General features: G+C 42.8%; 1 protein-coding gene across 3 annotated transcripts; it reads left to right on the top strand.

The window, feature by feature from the left end:
• The first annotated feature begins 70 nt into the window (after positions 1 to 70).
• Positions 71 to 10,401, top strand: LOC115155690 (guanylate-binding protein 1). 3 transcript variants are annotated; one of them, XM_029702584.1, is made up of 11 exons: positions 71 to 393; positions 715 to 914; positions 1,085 to 1,212; positions 1,555 to 1,664; positions 2,128 to 2,339; positions 2,982 to 3,224; positions 5,378 to 5,658; positions 5,771 to 5,983; positions 6,216 to 6,318; positions 9,182 to 9,306; positions 9,464 to 10,401. In XM_029702584.1, exons 2-11 carry the CDS (start codon positions 743 to 745, stop codon positions 9,947 to 9,949), a joined length of 2,073 nt encoding a protein of 690 aa, XP_029558444.1. In that variant the 5' UTR covers positions 71 to 393; positions 715 to 742; the 3' UTR covers positions 9,950 to 10,401. The 3 variants fall into 3 exon arrangements, with proteins under 3 accessions (XP_029558444.1, XP_029558445.1, XP_029558443.1); XM_029702583.1 differs by having other exon boundaries at positions 75 to 393; positions 691 to 914; XM_029702585.1 differs by lacking the exons at positions 9,182 to 9,306; positions 9,464 to 10,401 and adding an exon at positions 6,609 to 7,239 and having other exon boundaries at positions 72 to 393; positions 691 to 914.
• Positions 10,402 to 12,789: the final 2,388 nt, after the last annotated feature.

The following is a 12,789-nucleotide window of genomic DNA, read 5'->3' on the forward strand; positions in this document are numbered from 1 at the left end:
TTTCCTCCAGATTTCCCAGTTTAATTGAACGCACGGAAGTCGGAGATTTCAGAGTTCCGTGTTTTTCTCTCCAGTTTCTAGTTCCGACTACCATGTGAAAGTGGCATTATTCCTAGTTGAACAATAGCTCGATAATTGGCTCAATAACGCCATTCACAATTGAATATTTCTATAGCATTTCCTTCTGACATTTTGAAAGATTTTGTTGATGAATTAAAAAGTAGCTTGCGTCAGTTCAATCTCTTATTGGACTGGTGACAATAAGTGAACAAAAATATATAGCCTAGGCAACTTTCACTTTCTGTTTCGCAGCAAATATATAGCCAGCAGGACACTGTTCCTCTGCGATTAACCGCAGTTGGTTTGGAGAGGATTTTTGGAGACGACTCCTATGTAAGTAGGACCGACGAATGCTGTACCATAGCAGGAAACCATTACATTTTTGCAGACGAATTATATAATGAAATTGAAGCTGACATTGGACAATAATTTCACTTCACTTCAACTGAATGTTGTATGCATAGGGCTAAGCTGTTTCATGACGCAGATCTTTTTAATAATATATTTGCATAGCTTATTCAGTAGTCCTAGACTATATTCACATTGTGAGCTTAATTTATAGAAGGAATCGATAATGAACTTTTATAAATAATTCACCTGAACTATATTTAATTAATAGTTTTATTATAGATTGACTATTTGTGGGAGCTGTAGGCTGATCATCCTGTGAAATCACTTGACCATGGATTCCCCAATGTGCCTGGTCGAAAACGCCGATGGCGAGCTTCATGTAGTTCCTGGTGCCATCAAGTACCTGATGGGACTGAACCAGAAAGTCATAGTGGTGGCGGTGGTCGGGCTGTACCGCACCGGCAAGTCTTACCTCATGAACAAGCTGGCTGGAAAGAGAAAAGGTGAGACTGAATCTGAGAAACAAATCAAAATGTACAGACTGCTTTGACCATCAGCTGTACCTCAATAGTCAAAGCCCAATTAAATGTTTTTTTTAATCAGTACACTGGTTTAGAAATAAATTGTATTGCATAATGTTTTTCTTAAAATGGTCTTTGAAATATTGATTTAGGTTTTGCCCTGGGAGCCACCATCCAATCCAAGACTAAGGGAATCTGGATGTGGTGTGTGCCTCACCCTGAAAAAAGAGACCACACCCTGGTGCTGCTGGATACAGAGGGGCTGGGGGACGTGGAGAAGGTGAGAGGTCAAAGTTCAGTCTCTTTAAAATCCACATTAGTAATCTAGCACAGTGAACAAATATCTAAACACACATACACTACATGACCAAAAGTATGTAGCCACCTGCTCGTCTAACATCTCATTCCAAAGTCATGTGCAAACTGGGCCTTCCCCAAACTGTTACCACAAAGTTGGAAGCACAGAATTGTTTAGAATGTCATTGTATGCTGTAGCGTTAAGATTTCCCTTAACTGGAATTAAGGGGCCTAGCCCAAACAATAAAATACAGCACCAGACCATTATTCATTACATTTCGCCAGATCACCAATAGGCATGTTGCGGTTGTCACACTTGTTTCAGGGAGATTCTAAGAATGATGCCTGGATCTTCTCCTTGGCCATTCTGTTAAGCAGTACTCTGGTCTACAACAGTCGAGGGACCATCGACAATCAAGCCGTGGAGAACCTCCAGTATCCTTTAAACCAATATCAATTTCCCAATGGCAAACCTCCCCTGTTTCCTCTCCTGTTGACTTTAACAGGTGTACAGGTCACATGGGTAGGGGATGTTTCCCCCAACCAGACCATTTTTTAGAACTCCCTCTTATATTGAAAGTGAAAGTGCTGTATGTTTGTATATCTATTGGACACTGAGCAACATGTCCTTATAGACCTGGAGCAATATATTGTGTTACTGACAGCGTTAATTATGTGTTTGCAGAATGTTCAACACACTGTACTTTGTTGGATCCATTCCCTTAGGGGTTACTCAGTGCATGTGGACACAGTCCATTCAAAAATAAACTGAAACTGCTCGTATTCTGTTGTATAGCAAGTCCTTGCACAACTGTAGCAGTCACATGTCAATGTAGACAAACGTGATTTTTTTGAACTTTGGTAGCTTTTATCAGTCAATCCTCAACCGGCCCTATAGATATGTGAGTGAGCTGACAGAGCGGATCAAGGTGAATTCTTCCAGTGCAGCTTCATCCTCTCACGATGACGAGGAAGAAGGGGACACCCAGTTTGTGCAGTTCTTTCCGAATTTTGTGTGGGCCATCAGAGATTTCACTCTACTACTCGAGATCGACGGTAGAAACGTCACCGAAGATGAGTATCTGGAGCATTCCCTGGAACTCAGAAAAGGTGACATTAGCACTAGCCACCACCCCAATGATCAACTGTGCACAGTGTCTCTAGAATAGTGCTCCCCATGAACAATTATTCAGTTGAACAATTATTCAGTTGGAACAATCACTATCTCACAAAGAGCATAGGGGTTGTGAAACAAGATGATTGATATTTGCTCTGAATCTTGCTAAATTACAATGTCACTAGATTATACTCCCCATGAACAATTATTCAGTTGGAACAATCACTATCTCACAAAGTGCATAAGGGTTGTGAAACAAGATGATTGATATTTGCTCTGACACTTGCTAAATTACACGTTATAAAATCATTCCTATGGAAATGTATTGTAGGATTACACTCATAATCAAACAGACTCATAAATCAAATGGCACAATTATTTTATCCAGTTTGTTTATTGGTCATAAAGTCTTCTGCCTTAATTTAAGCATATCTCTGTATATGCTTGTCTGTTAATGATTGTGTGTTTGGATTTGGAACTAAGAGCCAGTCTCCCAGACACAGATTAGGCCTCCAGACGAGATTCTCCATTGAACACACTTTTGTGTCCAGGACAAGGCCTAGTCTGTGTCTGGGAAACCGGCCCTAAAAATAGATTAATGTCAACTGTAATGGTGAATGCTGACTATCATTCAGGTGGGGGTAAAAAGAACCTGATGTACAACCTCCCACGAGAGTGCATCCGGAACTACTTCCCCTCGCGCAAGTGCTTTGTATTCCCCACCCCTACAACTCCTGCCAACATGCCCCATCTGGATTCCATGGACGAAGCTGACCTCTGTGGAAGCTTCCGAAAGGTTGCAGATACTTTCTGCTGCTTTATTTTCCAGGAGAGCCGTACAAAAACTGTCAAAGGGGGCCACAAAGTTACCGGGAGAAGTAAGTCAAATATCAGCACATTCTGCACAGATGTATTGAATGTTTCAATAAGCATTTCTCTATGGCTGGCCATGCTTTCCTCCTGGCTAACCCGGCCAATAGCTCCACACCCCCCGCAGCTACTTGCCCAAGCCTCCCAAGCTTCTCCTTCACCCAAATCCAGACAGCAGATGTTCTGAAAGAGCTGCAAAACCTGGACCCATACAAATCAGCTGGGCTAGACAATCTGGACCCTCTCTTTCTAAAATTATCCGCCGTCATTGTTGCAACCCTTATTACCAGTCTGTTGAACCTTTCTTTCGTATTTTCCGAGATCCCTAAAGATTGGAAAGCTGCCGCGGTCATTCCCCTCTTCAAAGGGGGTGACACTCTAGACCCAAACTGTTACAGACCTATATCCATCCTGCCCTGCCTTTCTAAAGTCTTTGAAAGCCAAGTTAATAAACTGATCACTGACCATTTCGAATCTCACCGTACCTTCTCCGCTGTGCAGTCCGGTTTCCGAGCTGGTCACTGGTGCACCTCAGCCACGCTCAAGGTACTAAACGATATCATAACCGCCATCGATAAAAGACAGTACTGTGCAGCCGTATTCATTGACCTGGCCAAGGCTTTCAACTCTGTCTCACAGTATTCTTATCGGTAGACTCAACAGCCTTGGTTTCTTAAATGACTGCCTCGCCTACTTCTCAGACCGAGTTCAGTGTGTCAAATCGGAGTGCCTGTTATCCGAAACTCGGGCAGTCTCTATGGGGGTACAACAGGGTTCAATTCTCGGGCCGACTCTTCTCTCTGTATATATCAACGATGTCGCTCTTGCTGCGGGTGATTCCCTGATCCACCTCTACGCAGACGACACCATTCTGTATACATCTGGCCCTTCTTTGGACATTGTGTTAACAAACTCCAAACAAGCTTCAATGCCATACAACACTCCTTCCATGGCCTCCAACTGCTCTTAAACGCTAGTAAAACTAAATGCATGCTTTTCAACCGTTCGCTGCCCGCACCCGCTCGCCCAGCATCACTACTCTGGACAGTTCTGACTTAGAATATGTGGAGAACTAAAAATACCTAGGTGTCTGGCTAGACTGTAAACTCTCCTTCCACTCATATTAAACATCTCCATTCCAAAATTAAATCTAGAATTGTCTTCCTATTTCGCAACCAAGCCTCCTTCACTCACGCCGCCAAACATACCCTCGTAAAACTGACTATCCTACCGATCCTCGACTTCGGCGATGTCATTTAAAAAATAGCCTCCAACACTCTACTCAGCAAACTGGATGCAGCCTATCACAGTGCCATCCGTTTTGTCACCAAAGCCCGATATACCACCCACCCACCACCGCGACCTGTATGCTCTCGTCCGCTGGCCCTCGCTACATATTCGTTGCCAGACCCACTGGCTTCAGGTCATCTATAAGTCTTTGCTAGGTAAAGCTCCGCCTTATCTCAGCTCACTGGTCACGATAACAACACCCACTCGTAGCACGCACTCCAGCAGGTATATCTCACTGGTCATCCCCAAAGCCAACACCTGCTTTGGCCGCCTTTCCTTCCAGTTCTCTGCTGCCAATGACTGGAACAAATTGCAAAAACCGCTAAAGCTGGAGACTTATATTTCCCTCACTTGCTTTAAACATCAGCAATCTGAGCAGCTAACCGATCGCTGCAGCTGTACATAGCCCATCTGTAAATAGCCCATCCAATGTACCTACCTCATTCCCATATTGTTTTTATTTACTTTTCTGCTCTTTTGCATACCAGTATTTCTACTTGCACGTCATCATCTGCACATCTATCACTCCAGTGTTAATTTGCTAAATTGTAATTACTTCGCTACTATGGCCTATTTATTGCCTTACCTCCTCATGCCATTTGCACACATTGTGTATATAGACTTTCTTTTTTTTCTATTGTGTTATTGACTGTACGCTTGTTTATTCCATGTGTAACTCTGAGTTGTTGTTTGTGTCGCACTGCTTTGCTTTATCTTGGCCAGGTCGCAGTTGTAAATGAGAACTTGTTCTCAACTAGCCTACCTGGTTAAATAAAGGTGTAATACATTTTTTTTTTTAAATGTAGCCTATGTTATTGAACCACCAAATGTATACACTTATATTTTTCTTCCCGCCTCTATCTGATTGCAGTGCTCGGCCACTTGGTTAACACCTATGTGGAGACCATAGCCAAAGGCTCTGTGCCCTGTCTGGAGAATGCGGTGCTGGCCATGGCTCAAATTGAGAACCAGGCTGCTGTGGATGAGGGCCTGGCGGTGTACCAGAGGGGCATGGAGGAGGTGAAGGCCTTATTCCCTGTGGCCATGGGTCAGATTTCAGCTCATCACCTCCGCTCAGACCACCAGGCCACGCAGGCTTTCATGAAACGATCCTTCAAAGACCAAAATGGGGATTTCTTGAAAGCGTTGGCGGTAAGGGTCATCATTTCAGATCTGTGCCTGGTACAAACACTGCTTTAGTTCTTAACTCTGTCAAGGACCATGTTTTACAAATTCTTCCCTAAAACAGTCTTGACTCCTGCAGGTGGCCATTGCGAAGCACTACGCTGACCTTCTCATCCAGAACGAGGATGCCTCAGAGAAGAAGTGTGCGTCCCTTCTGGAGAAGCTGTCTGCTCCGATGGCCCAGAAGATTAAGGAGGGGATCTACGCTACACCTGGGGGATATGAGCTTTACTGCAATCACCATGACAACATGGTGGCACAATACCGGGCCGAGCCTGATAAAGGAGTTAGTGTAAGAATCCTTTCTAGGGCTGAAACATTAATCAAAAAATCCATATTAAACACGAGCTGTTCTCATCTTTCAGGCCGATCCACTTAGTTTCTATTCCGTAGATGGATTGCTGTTTCTATCAATCTCTGTTACTGTTATGATTCACATTAGCTTCCATCTGCAGCATCATACCAGAAACAGATAGCCATCAACCAATGATAAAACATGTTGCCTTTTGGGGTATTTTCTGCAGGCTGAGGAGATTCTTGAGCAGTTCCTGAAGGAGAAGAGTCTAGAGAAAAATTCCATCCTACAAGCTGACAAAAAATTGACAGAAAATGAGAAAAAGATCCACGGTAAGTCCAAAATATAGCATTGGGATGTTATTTTCTGCTTGAATTCAGGTTTCTGGTTGGAGTGACTTCTCACAATAAATATGTGATAATCTTGCACTTGCATGAAGTCAACATAGATCTGGGATGTTTGAAAGAGTACGTATGCGGGCTAAAGTTTAACCTAAAAGTTATGGCCTACTCCAGAACATGGAAAGATCAGGGGCTGTCTGTTGCCTCCATATGAAAGAGAACATGAGTAGTCCAGAAGCTAGAGTGTTTTCCTACCTCAACTCTTCCTTTGGACCATGCAGAGGAGAAGGAGAGGTCAGCTGTGTTGGAGCAGGAGAAGAAGGCTGCTGAAGAGAAGCGGTTGGAGATGGAGCGCACCATGGAGGACGATCGCAGAAGCAAAGACGAGAAGTTGAAGCAGATGGAAGAGAAGATGAAGGAGGAGATGAAGCAACAGGAACGGGACTTCCACAGGGCCTTGGAGTGCAAGATGCAGGAGCAGAAGGATCTGCTGGAGAAGGGCCACAAGGAGAAGGCTGACTTAATGAGACAGGAGATAGAGGAGTTCAAGGAGAGCAACAAACCTGAGAAGGAAGGAGGTGGTTTCCTTGAGTCTACAGTCATGCCTGTTCTTCGACTTGGATTGGATGCTGCCAACACTTTCTTTCAATATAAGCTCATGAGGGGAGCTTTTATGAAGTAGAAATATTGTGTATTACTTGAGCATGTACACATTTGTTAGCTCTATCTTGCAATGTAAAGCGAAAAGTGAAGTTGATAGCCATGCTTAGAATCAGTATAAGCTTTATATGCAAGAGTAATGTATTATTTTTCTTATACAGTATATGTATTTACAGGTTTTGGTGAAATTATCACTGTATTAGTATAGCGCTTAAATCTAGAGGCTTTAATAAAAACATTTCTAGACTATAACTAAGACTTATCTTTAATCGTAATATACACTGAACAAAAATATAAACGCAACATTTTCAAAGATTTTACTGAATTACATATAAAGAAATCAATCAACTGAAATAAATTAATTAGGCCCTAATCTATGGATTTAACATGACTAGGAATACAGATATGCATCTGTTGGTCACAGATACCTTAAAAAAAAGGTAGGGTGTGGACCAGACAACCAGTCAGTATTTGGTGTGACCACCATTTGCCTCATGCAGCACAACACATCTTTGCATAGAGTTGATCAGTCCATTGATTGTGGAATGTTGTCCCAGTCCTCTTCAATAGCTGTGTGAAGTTGCTGAATGTTGGCAGGAACTGGAACACAATGTCGATCCAGAGCATCCCAGAATTGGGACATTTTCAACTTCCAAAAATTGTGATCCTTGCGACATTGGGCCGTGCATTATCATGCTCAAACATGAGGTGATGGCCTCGGATTAATTGTACGACAATGGGCCTCAGGATCTCGTCACAGTTTCTCTGTGCATTCAACTTGCCATCGAGAAAATGCAATTGTGTTTGTTGTCCGTTGCTTATGCTGGCCCACACCATAACCCCACCTCCACCATGGGGCACTCTGTTCACAACGTTGAAATCAGCAAACCGCTCACCAACACGACGCCCTACATGCTGTCTGCCATCTGCCCTGTACAGTTGAAACTGTTATTCATCCGTGAAGAACACACTTCTCCAGCATGCCAGTGGTCATTGAAGGTGGCCAAACTGCCACCTTCAATGACCACTGCAGTGGATGTGGAGGTCCTGGGCTGGTGTGGTTACACGTGGTCTGCGGTGTTGAGGCCGGTTAGACATACTGAAATGAACATTCAATTCTCTGGCAACAGCTCTGGTGGACATTCCTGCAATCAGCATGCCAATTGCATGCTCCCTCGACTTCAGACATCTGTGGCATTGTGTTGTGTGACAACTGCTCATTTGAGTGGTCTTTTATTGTCCCCAGTACAAGGTGCATCTCTGTAATGATCATGCTGTTTAATCAGCTTCTTGATATGCCGCACCTGTCAGGTGGATGGATTATCTTGGCAAAGGAGAAATGCTCACTAACAGGGATGTATCAAATTTGTGCAAAAAATGTAGAGAAATAAGCTTTTTATTGTATATGGAAAATTTCGGAGATATTTTCGTGAAATATGGGACCAACACTTTACATGTTGCGTTTCTATTTTTGTTCAGTCTTCTTTTTTGGTCTTATATTCTTTGAGAACGTTGTCTATTGAAGCAAAATATGATTCATTTGGAAATTATCATTTGAAGTTGTATATAAAATGCATATCAGTTTATAAATAAATTGTTTTGAATCCACTTTGAATCTTTTAGTGTTAATGTAAGTAGTAGTAGTCTGTTACTGACTCGCATCTGGAAAAACCCATTTATGCCTTCGTGGCCTGACGCACCTCCTTTTTGTTATTATATATTTTTTTATTGAACATACAATCTACCTGCAGTGAAGCCGCTCAACATTTACATTACATTCAGTCATCTAACAGGCTCCCATCCACAACGACCCACAATATCAACCAGGGTCCAAGCACCGCCCAAGGGCACGTCGACAGATCTTCCACCAAGACAAAATGGGGACCCGAACCAGCCACCTATCGGCCCAAGCTCCCAACCGCTAACCCTCCAAGATCCCCCCCACATTCTCCCGACAGCTGCCTCTTTACCATCCAGGACGTCACCCCCAACCCCCCCCCCAGCCAACAACAAAATTAACAAAAGAGAAAAACAAAGGAAAGCAACAATGCAAAAATGAAAGACATCAAGGACGCTCATCTTACTTTTATCTCAGATACTGGGCCACATTTTGGTGTTCAAATGGTTTTCAGACCATTAATCAATCAGTTTGCACTTGAGAAATAGCCATTGGCTACTGTCTTTTCTGACACAGAGGAGCAAGAGAAGAGAGCCCTGGCTGAACAGGCAGTGAAGATGGAGGCAGAGAAACAGCACCAGTTAGAGAAACTGATCCAGGAGAGGGAGAGGAGTCATCAGGAGGGAATCTGTCAGCTAGAGGTATGTAAGGACACTGGGAACCTATAGTATACCATGTCTCATAAAATGATATTTTTTAACTATAACCACAGATAGATTGTAGTAATTGAGGGAGGTAAACACAGTAGTCTTTGAGAAGATACAGCTTGCTTGTTATGTTGTCCCTCTGTGATTCTAGGCTAAGATGGTCCAGGAGGCGAAAGGGAAGCAACAGGAGTTGGAGAGAGCGCTAGATAGCAAGCTCCATGAGCAGGAAAAGCTGATGGCTAAGGGTTTCACAGAGAAAGAGGCAGCCATGAAGGAGGAGATACAGAGCCTGAGAGAGAAGGAGGAGGCCAAGCGCGAGGAGAAGGAAGAGCAGTCTCGTAACTTCAGAGCCATAGCACAGGGTGTCATGGAGAGTGTCAGCAATGGCTTAGGTCACTACTTTAACTATAAGAAAGCCCGTGAGCAACGCAAGGCGATTGTGTTCAAGGAGCAGGTCAGATTCAATCTCAAATCAGGTGCGGTTGACAATATCCCTGATAAGGAGCGCATGACACTCAAGCAAGACAAGATGGCCACACCCAAACTCAAAACAGGAGCAGTTGGCAACTCTAAAGACACAACTCTGCCCAAAGTCAACACAGGTACAGCTGGCAAAAGCCCTGGCTCAGAGGTCTAAAGGATTCACCAGAGATTGGTCAGTGGTCCAGATCAGCAGCCACCCCTTTCTCCAGTCTCATCATTAACCAGAAGAGCCCAGTAAAACTACTAGGAAATAGTGCAACAGAAAGACTGCTGTACAATGGGGCCAAACCAGCTGTGACTTCACAGACGTCAGTTCCTCACTTTCTAACCATTGATTTCTCATTCTGATAATATTACGTCATATTTAAAAGTTATTATAGATTCATCTTAAAATTGGAGCGTTAAGATTTGTGTTTTGTTCTTGGATGTAGGGTAAAATAATTGAGCTTGCTGAACTTGTCGAGGTCAAATGTGTTGTTCTATACTACACGTAAGGCTAGAATGGAACTGCTCATTTTCAATGCGCTTTTCACTTAAGGGTTGACCCTTATCATGTTTTTTAATTGTTATTGTTGTTTGAATAAACCTTGCTTCATCTCTATTCAATAACTTTTCACATTTTCTCTGATCGGGTTAAGGATGACGCTAAACTTGTTTTAGTAGAGATATTGATCAATGGGGAGAACTGATGAACTGAACACCACCAGCTGAATCTCTACATGGAAACATAAGCACAAGCATTCACATGAAAAAGAGACACATCCTGTCTTTCAGTCACCTCATATCAATTTAATCAAATACAAACATGTGTACATCAGCAGCAGGACAACAAGAGGAACTGTAATTATGGAATGATATGAACACATCTCTACTCAGATGATCAGTACCCAGATCAGCTTTAGGGCCAGGACGAGACATGCAGGAATGATTTTCATATAAACTACTGATCTTCATTAGTGTGCTGCTTGGACACACCACGCACATCAAGACCTGAGGGGAATGTCACAAAGCAGGACCAAGGAGTTATCCACCTTACTTTGATAAACAGATATACTGTACTATAACCTGCTGAAAAAAACAGCATAGACCAGCATAGTCTAGTGACCAGCCTTTGTTGTGTTTTCTCTGGTGGCCAGCCTTTGATGTGGTTTGCTGGTGACCAGCATTTACTGTGTTTTGGACCATAAACTTTTATTCACCCACAATTTACATTTAGAATGACTGTCAGGATTAGAAATAAGAAAAACAGAGAACACCTAAACCAGCTAATCGGGAACAACCATTTCAGTAACGGTGCAATAAATCCAATTTACAGATTGGATTAGTTTAGAAAAAAGTATGTTATCTTTGTGTAGCATAAAATAAATTCATTGATTAATAAATCAATCAATGTACATGCAAAAACACATATGGAAACAAACAATTTTTAAGAAATCTAACTGCAACAGAGCATCCTGGGAAATATGATAATGAGAGGTGTGGTTTGGTCGACCAGCTTGACCATGGGGTATGCTATTGGCCAACAACTCAACAAACAGGTCCTGCTCTCCTTCGGTAAGGTACTCTCTCTCTCGCTCTCTCTCTCTCTCTCTCTCTCTCTCTCTCTCTCTCTCTCTCTCTCTCTCTCTCTCTCTCTCTCTCTCTCTCTCTCTCTCTCTCTGTCTCTGTCATTCTCTCTCTTTCTCTCAATTCACTTTGCTTTATTGGCATGACGTAACAATGTACATATTGCCAAAGCTTACTTTGGATATTTACAATATTAAAATAATAATACAAATTGTTAACAGGACAACGGTAATAATAATAACCAAGGGTCAAAATAACCATACATTGAACAATAACAATAAGCATACAGTAGAGGAAATGTGCAGGTTGATTGGTCTGTCCCTCATCTTATGGCAGGCAGTAATGTAGTGCGCTGCCAACCCACGGCTCTCTGCATCCTCCCCCAACAGGATGGGTAGTCTATCCTCATCAGAGCGGTCTTTGAAACCTTGAATGAGGGTTTCAACTTTGGGGAAATGACACACTAATTGTTTTATATTTTTTACATTTTGTCAGGAAATGCAGATCTGTCTCAGGTTCTGCTGTTGTGCAGTGGTTGCACAGCCTTTCCTCTACAGGGAGCCAGGTTTTCCTGTGTCTACCCTTCTCAATGGTAAGATTGTGCTCACTGAGCTTGTACTTTGACAAGGTTTTTTTTAAGGTTTTGATCAGTAACCAAGGTCAAATAGTTAACCACGGTGTACTGTCGATTTAGGGCCAGGTAGCACTGCATTTTGCTTTGTGCTTGTGCTTGTGTTTCCCAGTAAGCAATGTAGTTTTGTTTTGACTGTGTTGTGATTTGTTTTATTCTGATTGATTGGATGTTCTGGTATTTGGTAGCATTTCCTTTAAATTGTTCAACTTGGGTCAAACATTTCGGGTAGCCTTCCACACGCTTCCCACAATAAGTTGGGTGAATTTTGGCCCATTCCTGCTGACAGAGCTGGTGTAACTTAGTCAGGTGTGTAGGCATCCTTGCTCGCACACGCTTTTTCAGTTCTGCCCACAAATTTTCTATGGGATACAGATCAGGGCTTTGTGATGGCCACTCCAATACCTTGACTTTGTTTACCTTAAGCATTTTGCCACAACTTTGGAAGTATGTCTCAAGTATGTCTCAAAGATGATGCTTCAATATATCCACATAATTTTCCATCCTCATGATGCCATCTATTTTGGGAAGTGCACCACTCCCTCCTGCAGCAAAGCACCCCTACAACATGATGCTGCCACCCCCATACTTCACGGTTGGGATGGTGTTCTTCGGCTTGCAAGCCTCCCCCCTTTTCCTCCTAACATAACGATGGTCATTATGGCCAAACAGTTCTATTTTTGTTTCATCAGACCAGCGGACATTTCTCCAAAAAGTACAATCTTCGTCCCCATGTCCCCAGTTGCAAACCATAGTCTGGCTTTTTTATTGCGGTTTTGGAGCGGTGGATTCTTCCT

This window comes from Salmo trutta, chromosome 20, assembly GCF_901001165.1.
Source record: "Salmo trutta chromosome 20, fSalTru1.1, whole genome shotgun sequence".
NCBI classification, from domain to species: Eukaryota; Metazoa; Chordata; class Actinopteri; order Salmoniformes; family Salmonidae; genus Salmo; species Salmo trutta.

What these genes read in the sequence shown, in the direction of transcription:
- LOC115155690 (XM_029702584.1), top strand. Translation starts at nt 743, where the DNA reads ATGGATTCCCCAATGTGCCTGGTCGAAAACGCCGATGGCGAGCTTCAT. An exon ending in ATTTCTTGAAAGCGTTGGCG is followed by an intron (nt 5,659 to 5,770) that starts GTAAGGGTCATC and finishes TGACTCCTGCAG; the next exon opens with GTGGCCATTGCGAAGCACTA. An exon ending in AGCCTGATAAAGGAGTTAGT is followed by an intron (nt 5,984 to 6,215) that starts GTAAGAATCCTT and finishes TATTTTCTGCAG; the next exon opens with GCTGAGGAGATTCTTGAGCA.